At 31.9% G+C, this 13,540-nt stretch overlaps 1 protein-coding gene across 2 annotated transcripts in view; it reads right to left on the bottom strand.

The window, feature by feature from the left end:
• Positions 1-13,540, bottom strand: part of LOC145690080 (hemicentin-1-like) — a 117,957-nt gene that overhangs the window by 84,232 nt on the left and 20,185 nt on the right. For both annotated transcript variants that reach the window (XM_081764608.1, XM_081764609.1), the window contains exons 10-14: positions 11,480-11,629; positions 10,265-10,390; positions 6,266-6,381; positions 2,918-3,202; positions 850-1,030 (exon numbers count right to left, since the gene is read on the bottom strand). In XM_081764608.1, coding sequence (XP_081620734.1) covers positions 850-1,030; positions 2,918-3,202; positions 6,266-6,381; positions 10,265-10,390; positions 11,480-11,629 — 858 coding nt within the window. The remainder of the gene's footprint in view (positions 1-849; positions 1,031-2,917; positions 3,203-6,265; positions 6,382-10,264; positions 10,391-11,479; positions 11,630-13,540) is intronic.

Genomic DNA, 13,540 nt, shown 5'->3' with positions numbered 1-13,540 from the left:
AATAATAATAATAATAATAATAATAATAATAACTTAGATCTCATACATTTAATTTTCAGGATTAATCGCAATGAAAATTTTCTTCAACATGGAATTCGCTTAGCAGCAAGACTTTACCAGTTACACTGACCAAGAGGATAAGTTGTGCCCTGAAATTGTATGTGAAAACAAGCTTTAATGAATATTAGAAGTAAAAAGTTTATTTATTTATATCTATTTCAAAAATTTAATATATATACAATAGTATCTGTTAGTTGTCATCATAAAATTCATGTGGCAACCCTATTCTATATGGTGATCATGGGTCAGTGATCGGTCAGTGTACGTCGCTTTTGATTTTTTCAGAGAAACTTCCCATTATTAAAATTTATTCTAATGTATTTTACTCTAACTACACTCCTAATTTGAGTCTATCAACGAAATTTACCATATGCAGGTAAAGAATCAGAAAATATTTTCATTGTTGTACACAAAGATTTTATTTCTATAATCCGAGATTTAATAATATATGATAGCATTACATGTTGTAGACAGTATTTATGTGCTCTATTAATGCATTCGTCACTAAATTCATGTCTCTCAAAACGAAAGTGTTAACCGAAAGTCAAAATGAAAGAATTAACATTGTGTGTCCTTTTATTGAACTGAACAAAAATCTTTATTTCGTACATGTGAACTCAGAATTCATACCGATAAAAAAAAACTTTCATTGCTTCAAACTAAGAGAAGAAATTTTATTTTTTACCGATATGACTCCCTCACGAGCCGCTACTATTACGTAGTTAATTTAATTATAAACTAAATTATTTTACTGACAGTATAGCAATGAAGGCTAAAAGTAATACTTACCATGAACATTCACTGTAAAATCTTTCTTTAGTACTCCAACTTTGTTCATTGCTGCACATTCATATACACCTGAATCATAAGGCCGTACCTTAGGTATGTGGAGTATGTGTTCATTGGAAAGTAATACTACTCCAGGAGCAGAATAGGCAGATACGAGAACACCATTCTTCTTCCAGACAACCTTAATAATAATAATTTAAAAAAAAAAAAAACACTTATTAATTTAGGATTAATCATGTACATAGGATTATACATGAAAATATCAAAGTAGACATAAACATTTGCAAAAAATTTCTTCTGATTTCCCACATAAGGTATATTCAACATATGTGCTTATGAGTCTCACATTCAATTCGTAGATTGACAGAAAACGTAAAGAGTTTGTAATACAGGGCGATTCAAAGAAATGAGAAATTTTGAAAGTTGTGTTGGCAACAGTGGGCGTTTGGTAACACTGAATAATGTACGCCAGCCTGTCAACGACATCCTGCCATTTAGTTATTATGAATGCTTGGAGTGGTGCGCAACGTGCTTTCGCGATCAAAGCGTTTTATAGGAACAATGACAGTGTGGAGGAGGCACGTAGAGAATTCCGCCGTCATTTTAATTTAGGACACCATGATCGTGTTCCATCAGCACATGTAATTAAAACATGGATACGTAATTCGTGAAAACTGGTTCAGAAATGAAAAAGAAACCTCCAACTCATGAGAGAACCGTTTGTACACCAGACAATATCTAAGCTGTTCGAGATGTTGTCATAAGAAATCCATTTTGGTTAATCCGTCGTCACTCATCATCTTTACAATTGTATAGTTCAAGTGTTCGAAGACCAAAATCCGAGAAGCATTTGCCTAAATTCTAGTTGAGATGTTACGGCAAACCATGAACAACGTAACGAAGAAACTGCAGGAATATTTAAGTAGAGAAGGCAAAAGCTCATCTGCAAGATGTCATCTTAAAAAAAAAATATATATATATATATATTGTACTGTATGTATTCTAAAATGGCATTATTTTTAATTGTACTGTACTAAAATGGCATTTTTTTTAGTATTAAATGAGATAAATAATTTTTCTTTAAATTTGTTTCCATGAAATTATTCAATTTTCAAAATTTCCCGTTTTTTGAATCACCCTGTATTTAGCATCGAATTTCAATGTTTATATATATTTCAATGAATTCTAATTAGAAAAGATCAATTCCTTTTAATAATGACCAACTTAGAGGAAAGGTGTTCACGCCAAATATTTCTTTCACTGGATACGTAAACTCTAAATTAGTTATCGAATATATTGCACTTAATAGCATTACAGCAATGTTTGGTATCCATAGCATTGTAATAGAATTTTGATGGTTTCATAACATAACTTCTAATCGTAAGTGTCTACTTTTATTTTTTAAGAATTATACATCGATTTTTGTCTATATTGATCTACAATTCAATTTCAGAAATGGGGCGTTCAGAACACAAAGGAAATCAAGTTACATTACGAAAATAATGGGAAAAACAAAAATTTTCCGTAATGTTTAAGTACACGGAAAAGTTTAATTTTGATTTTTTAAGAATTAAGAATTTTTACAACATCTGGACGTGAATCTTTTACATTCTGAAAGGAGCTTATGAGAGGAATTTTGTAGTGCCCCAGCACGTACTCGGTACCGCGTTATAGATTCTACAAGTCAAGAAGAATTTTTTGAGCCAATTTTGATAAAACGAAACGAAGGATGAATAATGAATAAATTTCAAGCTAGGGTAAACAAACATTTATTTGAGTTCATTGACTATTAATTTTGTTCACATTTAAATAGTTAACGATTATAATAATATGTATAACTGCACACTTATTTACTATAACAATACGAGCAATAATTCTAGATTGATTGGTTGATTGGTGTTTGTACGAAGTGTCAGCAATAAGGCTAGGCTATTTGTCACCGTCAAAAATTAATCCTAGAGCTTAGATAGTAGTGTAATAAGACAATTATTATCTCATTAAACCCTCTTGATAGCCTACAAAGACAATTGTTGTTCGACATAAAGTAAAAACTAATTTTACTACTTACATTGGGTTCAGGATCACCTGCAGCTGAGCAATTTAAATTCAGTTCTTGACCAACTTTCATATTGTACTCAGTATTAAAAAACAAATCCAAAATGTGTGGTGGACTTAGCACATCTAGTTCAAAAAGGGCATCAGTTTGACCTCCAATATTTGTAGCTATACATGAGTATATTCCTTCATCAGAGGGCCGGGCTTCAATTATTGTTAAAGTTTTACGGAATGTGTCGAAAGCAAAGTGCACTTCGTCTGCTCGTTCATTTGATTTGAAATTCAGAGGTTCTCCATCCTGATAACAAATAAGAATTAATTTTATATGATAACTCATCTGTCAATAAATATAACATGTCTGATGCGCCACATTATGATACATTACTATGTCTGTCACATGATTTTTTAGTTGGAATAAACACTGCTTGTATATGGATGTTAAGATAAGGTGTAATTCAATTTAATTATTTTGATGTATTTGGTCTAGGAATTAATTCGTGCGGTTGGTACGCACACATTGAAGCTGTAGTACAAACACAAAATACATAAATACCTTAAGAAAAAGATTGTCCATCGCTAGCCACCACTTTCGCCCATCTGTCAGGCAATGTACGGATTCCGTGGCGAAAGAAGTCCTCATCCTTGGAAGCGATCCAGTCAGAGACCCATGTTTCGATATCTTCTGAAGAAGTAAACCGCCAATCAAATCGTTGTTAATGCAATCGAACAAGTAGTAGTCCGAAGGAGCAACGTCTGGTGAATACGGCGGGTGGGGTAAAACTTCCCATCCGACATTTTCTAAATAGGTTTTGACCGGTTTTGCGACATGTGGGCGAGCGTTATCATGTTGAACAATAAGTTTATCATGTCTGTTCTCCCATTCTGGTTGTGTTCTGGCCAGAGCTTGCTTCAAACGCATTAATTGTCGTCGATAACGTTCTCCATTCATAGTTTCACCCGGTTGCAGCAGCTCATAGTACACCACACCTTTCATATCCCACCATATGCACAGCATAACCTTTGCACAGTGAATATCTCGTTTTGGTTGTGATGGACCTGGTTCACCTGGTTTCACCCAGGCCTTTTTTCGTTTAGGGTTCTCGTAATGGATCCACTTCTCATCACCCGTAATAATTCGATACAGAAACCCCTTTCTGCTCTGTCGTTGAAGCAGCAATTCGCAAATGGTTTTTCGTCTTTCAACGTCTCTGTCTTTCAATTCATGTGGAACCCAATGTGACATCTTTTGAATCATTCCCATGGCTTTCAAGCGTTTGGAGACTGTTGTTTGATCAACGCCTAATGCTGCTGCAAGTTGTTCCTACGTTTGACACGAATCCTGCTCGAGCAATGCTGTCAATTCTTCGTCTTGAAATTTTTTTGGCTGTCCAGCTCGCTCTTGGTCTGTCAAGCAGAAATCACCACTTCTAAACCGTGCAAACCACTTCTGACACGTTCGCTCAGCTAGAGCATGGTCACCATACACTTCCACCAAAATACGATGACTTTCAGTCGCACTTTTCTGCATGTTAAAGTAATGCAGCAGGACACCCCGCAAAAACACTTTATCAGGCACAAATTGCGCCATGTTCACTTAACTACAAACTGGTGTTGTTGACGCTTTAATCTACTGCCCTATACTACGAACGATACGCGATGACAGGGGTTTGCAACACATGTATGGATACACGGAACTGTGGGACGCTCCGTTCGTTGCGCCATCTCTTGTCCACCCGCACGAATTAATTCCTAGACCAAATAAATTACGAAACAAAAGTAGATATCTGGTGAATTATTATTCTTTAGAATTTTCTACAAAATGGAGCACAAACTTAAGGATTAGCTATTCATTGATTACTAATTAAAAATTATTTGTAATACATACACGAAGAATATTTACTCGTATGTGTTATGATTTTGTCTAAATCCTGATTGTAATGAACTTGTAAACCTCATGCAGAATTCCTATAAAATTCATGAAGACAGTTAATAACTTAAATACCTAATCAAAAAAAATATACATAACCAGTATACTTATACAGATGTACGTTATACAAACGTTAATATGAGTTGAGAATCTCAGTTACCGTTGTTAAAAGAGAACTTTTTCCTCAAAGGTGAGCAAAAGTCAATTTTCAATCTCTGCTGAAGATTTTACTATTAGAGCTATAATTGAATATACAGTATGTGCTCAATGTTAACTATATATGGTGTAACTTTTTTCCTTAAGATTAAATAGAAACATTTTACATGTATATAGAGCTTCTTAAATAGTATGTTGTTTCAGTTGTAAATAAATTTGAAGTTTAAAATATTATAAGTAAATTTATTTAGATTTAAATAACTTAATTTTCTCACAAAGCGAAAAGTTATGCAGTAGATTAACATTAATTAACAAAAAATTGGCTCTTATCAATGAATCCTCCCTTGAAAAGCCTAAACACTTTTTTTTCTTTTAAAACAACATACACATAATATAAAACAAGTTAAGGTAATAGGTTCAGCAAAAACAAGAAAACAACGGAAGATTAAAGAATCATTCTTTATTCACAAATACAAACTTGCATTGAATCTTGATATTGGCAATATTGATAGAACTTGGATACCTACTTTTGATGCTTACTTTGAATCTGGCAATAGTGACGTAACATAGATACCGTGCTTCCTTTAATTCAATCCACTCCTTTCGCACTTCGCTCTGCTCTTTCATCTCAGAATCTACTCTTTACGTTACATTTATTTATTTACTGGTATGTATTCCTTGTTTTACACCTTTTGTCTCCTATCTGTTTTAATCCCTTTCACTTTGCCACTGAGGAAGGAATCAGCTTTGAAGTGTTTTGGCTTTTCAAGGGAGAATTCATTGGTAAGTAGCCAATTTGTTGTTAATTTGAATCATCCTCTCATGCGCCCATATAATTATAGTAGATTAACATGTTTATAATTTCGAACATATAGAATCGAAGTGAATTAATGACTTTTTAATAAGGATTAATGAAGAATCTAGATTCTTCTGTCTGGAAATCGAAATGAATTAGTGATCTTTTAAAAGAAATTAACAATTTGTATCTCTAATACAGTAATGTGAATACAATATGAGGATATATATCTTTTAGTAAATGTATATGAATGCTTAAAATATATATTTCTGTTCATTTTTTAATATCAACATCACAATGATTTCTTCTGTAGTCTAGAAATCTAATATGTTAGATACTAGTTAGAATTCATCTGATATTAAATGCAGCATTCACTATGACTTTTGTAATACATTAATTGAACGAAAAGAATCCAGATAAACTTATAACAATCGTTTAACTAGATGAAATTCATAATGAGTAAAATTGATTTATATGTTTACCTTTAACCACTGAACAGCTGGAGGTGGAAGAGCGTCAGCTGGACACATGATTGAAATAGTGTCACCTTCTATCACTTCCATTTTCTGGATTCTTCTGTCTGGTATAATTGGAGGCACTGTAAAAAGTATAAGATATAATTAATGCTTAATATATTTCGTATTATACAGAAAACAATATTTTTAAATATTCATCTGATTTTTTTTAAATTAAGAAATTATACTCCTATTTCCAATGTAGAATATAAAAGACATGACCTGGATCTAATATTTGAGCGAAACCTACAGTTAACACTATTGACACCAGCCAACACGATGTATGAAAATGGTGGACATATTTCACAGATATCCAGTACATATAATGACATTTTTAAATCCTGTTTCATCTCAAGTTGATTTGTTGATTTTTAAGTCCTTTCCAGTAAATGATCATGGATTTATAGTTCACAATGTAATTCAAACAACATACGCTTCCATTCGGGATCAACTATGGACACCTATAAACACAGAAAATAAACGTATCTAATGAAACTTGAGCATCACACATTGGCTATAAAATATTTAGGAGTTTTAATTTAATGCTTTTTTTGTTATTGGTCGACATAAATTTGTTTCTAATTGAGACTAATATCATTAAGACACATATTGTATATACAAAAAAGGGAGACGTACTTGTTCTTTAATTACAAAATGATAAATTAAAATGTTGAAGACTCAAATCCTCGTATTGTACGCTCAATGCATAATACCTAAACTTTGTTATTGATACGGACAATGTATTTCGGTCTCCCAAAGTTGTACATCGTATTGCCATCGGATATTTTAATAATAATAATAATAATAATAATAATAATAATAATAATAATAATAATAATAATAATAATAATAATAATAATAATAATAATGTTTAAATGTTTATTCGGCAGCAAACAGCATACAACCACAAGTGCGCCAAAAGAAAGAAAAAAGCACATGCAATACTAATTACATCATAATGTTATACATAGGATTATACATTATAATATAGAGGTACAAATGAAGCACAAATATTAAAAAAAGAACAAAGAATAACAATATATAAATAAAAAACAGATAATTACTGGATATAAAGATGAAGGTTATAGTAAAAAAGAGACATATGATTGTCCCATGACACTCATAAAAAAACAAAACTCGTAAAATAATACTTTACAAAAATAACCTCCAGAAATACCAAAAAATAAGAAACAAACATGACTATCTGTTCAGAATTAAAAAGGTTCTTACAATTTGATAAAAAAATACAATATATATACATATATATAAAACAAATCCATACAGTAGTGAAAATACAAAACAAAATTAAGACAATCAGTTGCAAGCCTAAAAATATTGAGAAATTTCATACTTTATTTAATAAATTAAAAAATAATTTACGCACCTTCTTGAAATTCTTATAAAACAAATCGAGAATAGGATTAAAGTTATTAGCTGTTTCTATACTTTTATATATTGAAGATCTAGTTAAATATTTACTAATAAACGGAACAAATTTCCTAATATTTCTGTGAGGAATTTTTAAGAAGAAAAAGTTCTCCAGAACAAAATCTCCATGCAGAATTACATGAAAAAATTTCAAGTCAAAGAGCCGACGCCTGTCAGCCAGAAGGGTAAGATTAAGATTCGCCCATATGTCTGAAAAGCTCGCCCCTCCTATTTCTTTAAACTTCCATTTTAACCAGTCTAGGAATGAATTTTGAACTGATTCAATCGAAAAACTAAAATATTTTGCTTCACTATTCCAAATTACAGTACAATATTCAAGATGAGACCTAACATTGCCCATATAGAGAATTTTGCAGGTGTTAATATTAGTAAAGTTTCGACATAATCATTTGAGCATTGTTAACTTTCTCCTAGCTTTGGAGATTGCAACCTGAAGATTTTTCTGAAAAAGCAATTTTTCCTCTAATATTACTGCCAAATCTCTAACATGCTTAACGAATTGGATATGTTGATTTCCTATCCCGTATTTGTAGATTGAAGGGTTAACTTTCCTCGAAAATGTTATTCCTTGCGTTTTATTGAAGTTCAGGGATAGGGAATTCTCTTCGGACCATTTCACTATGATATCTATATTTTTTTTGCAAGGTATCTTGATCTTGTTTGGACTTAATTTGACTTAATTTGAAAATTTTTATATCATCAACATATTACAGATATTTACAAGTTAAATCAACACAAATGTCATTAATACACAGCAAAAACAATAAAGGACCAAGATTAGAACCCTGGGGTACCCCGGAGGTATTACTATGAATAGCAGACAATTTCCCTCTATATTTTATCACAAATTTCCTTTCATTTAAATATGAAGTCAACCAATCAATAATACAGTTAGGCAAGTTATATCTTTTCAATTTGTTTATCAAAAAGTGATGTGGTAATTTATCAAATGCCTTAACCAAGTCCAAGTAAATAGCGTCAACTTGACGACCAGCCGAAATAACTGGAAGCGTATAATGCATAAGACTTGCTAAATTAGTTATTACAGATTTACCAGTCATAAATCCATGTTGGTTTATATTGATTTCATTCTTTACTTTATTATAAACATATTTATAGATTATTTTCTCAAAGATTTCTGAATTAGTTTCATTACAGAGATTGGTCAAAAATCATTAATAGACTTTCCATTAGTTTTAGGTATAGGTGTTATAGAAATCACTTTCCATACATCAGGATAATTACAAGTGGATAAACTCCAATTGAACAAAGAAGACAATATTGGTGCAATTATTTCACCTATTTTCTTAATAATGAAGGCTGGAATACCGTCTATCCCACTTGACGATTTAATCTTTAAAGTTCTCATAGCTTCCAATACATGTTGAGTAGTAATTTCTGGGGGTTTAACTTGACCAAGTTCTACAGATGAAAATTGATTTTTAGTAGCACAAACCGAGAAAATTTGAAAAACTGATCAAAAATAGTTTGCAAACTTTTCAGCCAACATACTGTCATTAGTCAACAAAACATCATTGTCAATAATACCAGATATTATTTTATTTTTTGAACCATTTACATATTTCCAAACTTTTTCAGGGGCAGTTGTAAGATCATTTTCTATTTTACTAAAATAAATTTGCCTATCCACATTTAATCGAGTTTTAAAAGCTCTTCTACAATTAGAAAATACTACGTAATCATTTTCACATTGAGAAGTTTTGTACTTTTTTTTATGACCCTGACTTTTAACTTTCCATAAAGAAATCAATTTTTTTGAATACCATAAGGGAAATTTAGATCTTTTAGGCCTAGATTTAGGAATATTACACTCCATTGCAGATTTAATAATTACCTCTAGTTTGCAAGCTACTAAATTGAGATTATTACCCAACAATATATTACACCAATAATAATAATAATAATAATAATAATAATAATAATAATAATAATAATAATAATAATAATAATAATAATAATAATAATAGCAGATTATGATGAAGATAATTTGAAAGTTGGTTTAGTCACGCCCGTTTATATAATACATAAAAATTTAATTTTTTCAGTTCCAAACATAATCTACATCTAGAAGTGGAGAAAAGAAATATTAAAAGAACATCAATGATATAGGTTAGCTACATCATTAAATCGGGGGACACCGTAATCTAGTGGTTAGAGCGTTAGACCATGCCCACGTAGTCCCGGGTTCGATTCCCGGCAAGTGCTTCCCCAATTTTCGGCGTCCATCCAGCGTCGTGAGGCAAAACTGAGGAGCTACGTGAATAAAAAAAACGTGACGGCCACTAGATCTATTAAGCTTCCGATATGCCTGTTAGCGATAGAGCGACGCGGCGCGTTGACCATGTGTTCGTCGCTACGTTGGACGTAGTTCCACCAATCGCTAACAGATGGCGTGGAGCGGCTCAAATCGGGTCGTTGCACCAAGTAGTTATGTGGTTACATCATTAAATCATCAATGAATTTATTAGTGTATTATCATTTAATATGCATAATTACCTATTATCTCCACATCAAATATCTTTTCGTCATAACCTTCTTCATTCTCTGCTACGCAAATGTAACTTCCTGTACTATCAACAGAGGCCGCACGGACAGTTAATGTCCCGTTCTCTAAGATAAAGTCTGAAATTAAGAAACAATATTAGTACTGAACCAAAGATATAATGAAATTATAATTTTGTTACAGTAACATACATTTATAGATTATAAAAACTATTATATCATAAAACCATATCCTATTCTTTCAATTTGTACATATTTATTTTTTGTGCAATTAATATTATATGAAAATGAAATCAATTATTTAAAGTTATGACATTTCTTAATGAAGTAAAATATAATACAGCATGTCCATAAAAATACTATCATATTTTAAAGTGGTATTACGTCGCTTTGAATAATCGTATTTAAATGAAATTGCTCACGTTTGAAAGAAAAACTCAAATATTTTTGTGCATGTTAACAGTGGACAACAATGAACAACAATGTCAAAATGGACCGGATCAAACACAGAAAAAGTAAATTCACTCATGTTTACTTTGTGATTAGTCGGTATGGATATTTAGCCAGCAGTTGCTGTTTCTGCTGGAGGTCACTTGGGAAGCTTTTATGTTTCTGTACTGTTATGCCTTAATGTGCTAACGAAAATTCATTTTGTTTCGTTGTATCGTGTTGTTATTAAAGAATAACTTTTAAGGAGTTATGGCTAACCCACAAGAATGAAGTTATTATCTTTTGAAATATCACAGCACGCAGAGTCTGGTGCAGGTTCAGCATGCTTTTAGGCGAAAGTTTCAACATCAGGCGCCTATACGCACACTTCAATTTTGAAGTCATACCGTGATTTTATAGATCGTGGCTGCATATGCCATCTGTCAATGCGGGAATATTGTCTTGATGTCTGCATCGCCACTCGTGGCGCCCACATTCAATGTCTATGAAGTACAGTAAAAATATTTGAGCTCTTCTTTCAGATGTGACCAATTTCATTTAAATACGATTATCCAAAGCAATACTATCGCACTTAAAATTATGACAGTATTTTTATGTACACGCTGTATTAAAGTTAGCTAAATATTTCATTGGGTACATAGGCATTTACCGAACATTAAATTATTATTACTCAAATTCCTTTTGATCACCTCTCTTCAAACTGTAATCGAAAACAAGCTCTAATTTTGCGAGAAAAAAAAATAATTTAACTTATCTTACTTCTTTCGGTTCCTGATAATGATTGATCATCTTTCATCCATCTTATTGTAGGCGTTGGAATACCAGAAGCTGAACACTGAAGAACAAAATCTTCTCCCTCTATAATAGTAACATTCGTGTTGTTCTTATCTCCTCTGATCTCTGGCGGAACTACGAAATGAGTAATATTTTGCACTATTATTACCACATTATTTTAAAATCATTAAGATGTTTTTTTAACAGAGTTTATTACATAGATTACATATACGTATATTGAATTTCACATATCATCGAGTATCAGAATAACCCAATAACATTAATTGTAGTTATATATAAACTATTTTTACACATTGAATTTTACACCAACATTTTTTACTGTATGTTCCAAAGTTGATTTTTTTACCTAAATAATTTTGATAACTTTATCTTCTGCTGAGGGTAATGAAAATTGTTAGTAGACTCTCATGCCTATCATCAGTATTTCATTAAACAGGGCCTTATTCTTTATGAACTAAATACTATAATATTTCGATTATTAAGTTGGCAAGCTCCTTTTCTGCGACAATCACATGCTGGAATTTCCCTTAAACTTTAAATATTTACACTTAAAATAGCGAGAACACTAACTACTCCAGTAATGCAACCATAAACTTGAAGTAACGGTCACTTTGGAACACGCAGTATCAAAAGTCAGTATAAAATTTGATATAATGTGTTTCTTATGTTAGCTTTCAAACTATTCTACACATCTTCAAAATCAAGCAAAAAACTCATCTTATGCGGAAGGGTGGTAACTGTTTAGCGTCAGTGAGTTCTCTATTTTGTTTCCTGTATATAGAGCTTAAGTAAAGTCTGTAAAGTTGAGAGATTTAAAATCAGGGAAAATTTGATATTTATTTCATATTATATCGGAGCATGACATATGTTCTAACTGAATTCAGAATTAAAACAAGAGGGTGTTAGTCCTTAGAAATTTACAAAGCATAGGCAAATTAGAACCATATTTCGTTGTTTTAAATTGAACAAACACAAATAGATATGTTTCATTTCGAAAAGATCTCAATGTAATTATATTTCCCTTTATATTAACATTAATTGATAAGAATAATTGGTCATAAGAGGAGTACTGAAATGAAACGAAATGAAATCTTTGAGTTTTACGTCCCACGCTTATGCCGGTGAGGCTAAAGGAGACGGTGATGATGAGTAATGAATGAAATGATGGAACGAAGAAAGGGGAGGAAACGGGAGAACTTCCTGAAAACCCACGCACACGGTGTTTGTCTACCACAAAGTTCACTTGGCGGGGGCTGGGATCGAACCCGGGACCCCAAGCACCAGAGGTGAACGCTCTACCACTGAGCCAGCGCGGCCCCAAAGAGGAGTACTTCAGATCGTTTTAATATTTTTAGTTATTAATCCAATATACAGTATGTATTATGTAAGTATTCGGTACAGTATGTGGTATGAATTAGATACCAATTTAAGACATTTTTTAGAACAGAGATTTAGGAGCAACTGCTATTCTAAACTTTTTATCTTTGCATCTTTGCACCGATTTTCATGAGTTCTATTCATCATAGACCAGAGACAAAATATTTTCATCTTAAATTTTAAGAAAGTGTGAAGATGCTTATCCAACTAATTAGATTTCTCTCGAAAAGGGAGAAAATCCTCTCCGCTGGTTTAGTTGCTAGCGCGCGTAACTTAGTCCACGTAATCCTGCGTTCGAAACCCGATGGAAAAGCATTGTTAAATTGAACGCATCACGGTTGGAATTCCACCTTAAAATATTATTTTTGAATATTATTTTTTTTTATAAATTCTAATTTTCTACAGCTTTTTTCTTAAGTGCATTTAAAATCATAAACTAGTTATATCTTTTTCGCTCAGCACGTAAACAACAAAGGACACAAATTAATTTCTTTAGTTAGTAAATTTGTAATTAATTTTAACGTGACAAATTAGAATGTTACTAATATAAAGTAAAATATATAATAGTTAATTCACACACTGCTAAATAATATCGACATTGGAAAGTAAACGTACGGTTGGAAACGAGAGACTCACAAGTCCAATATG

Source organism: Thermobia domestica, chromosome 7, assembly GCF_964235325.1.
Source record: "Thermobia domestica chromosome 7, izTheDome1.hap1.1, whole genome shotgun sequence".
Classification (NCBI taxonomy): Eukaryota; Metazoa; Arthropoda; class Insecta; order Zygentoma; family Lepismatidae; genus Thermobia; species Thermobia domestica.
This window is presented reverse-complemented; position numbering and strand designations above follow the sequence as displayed.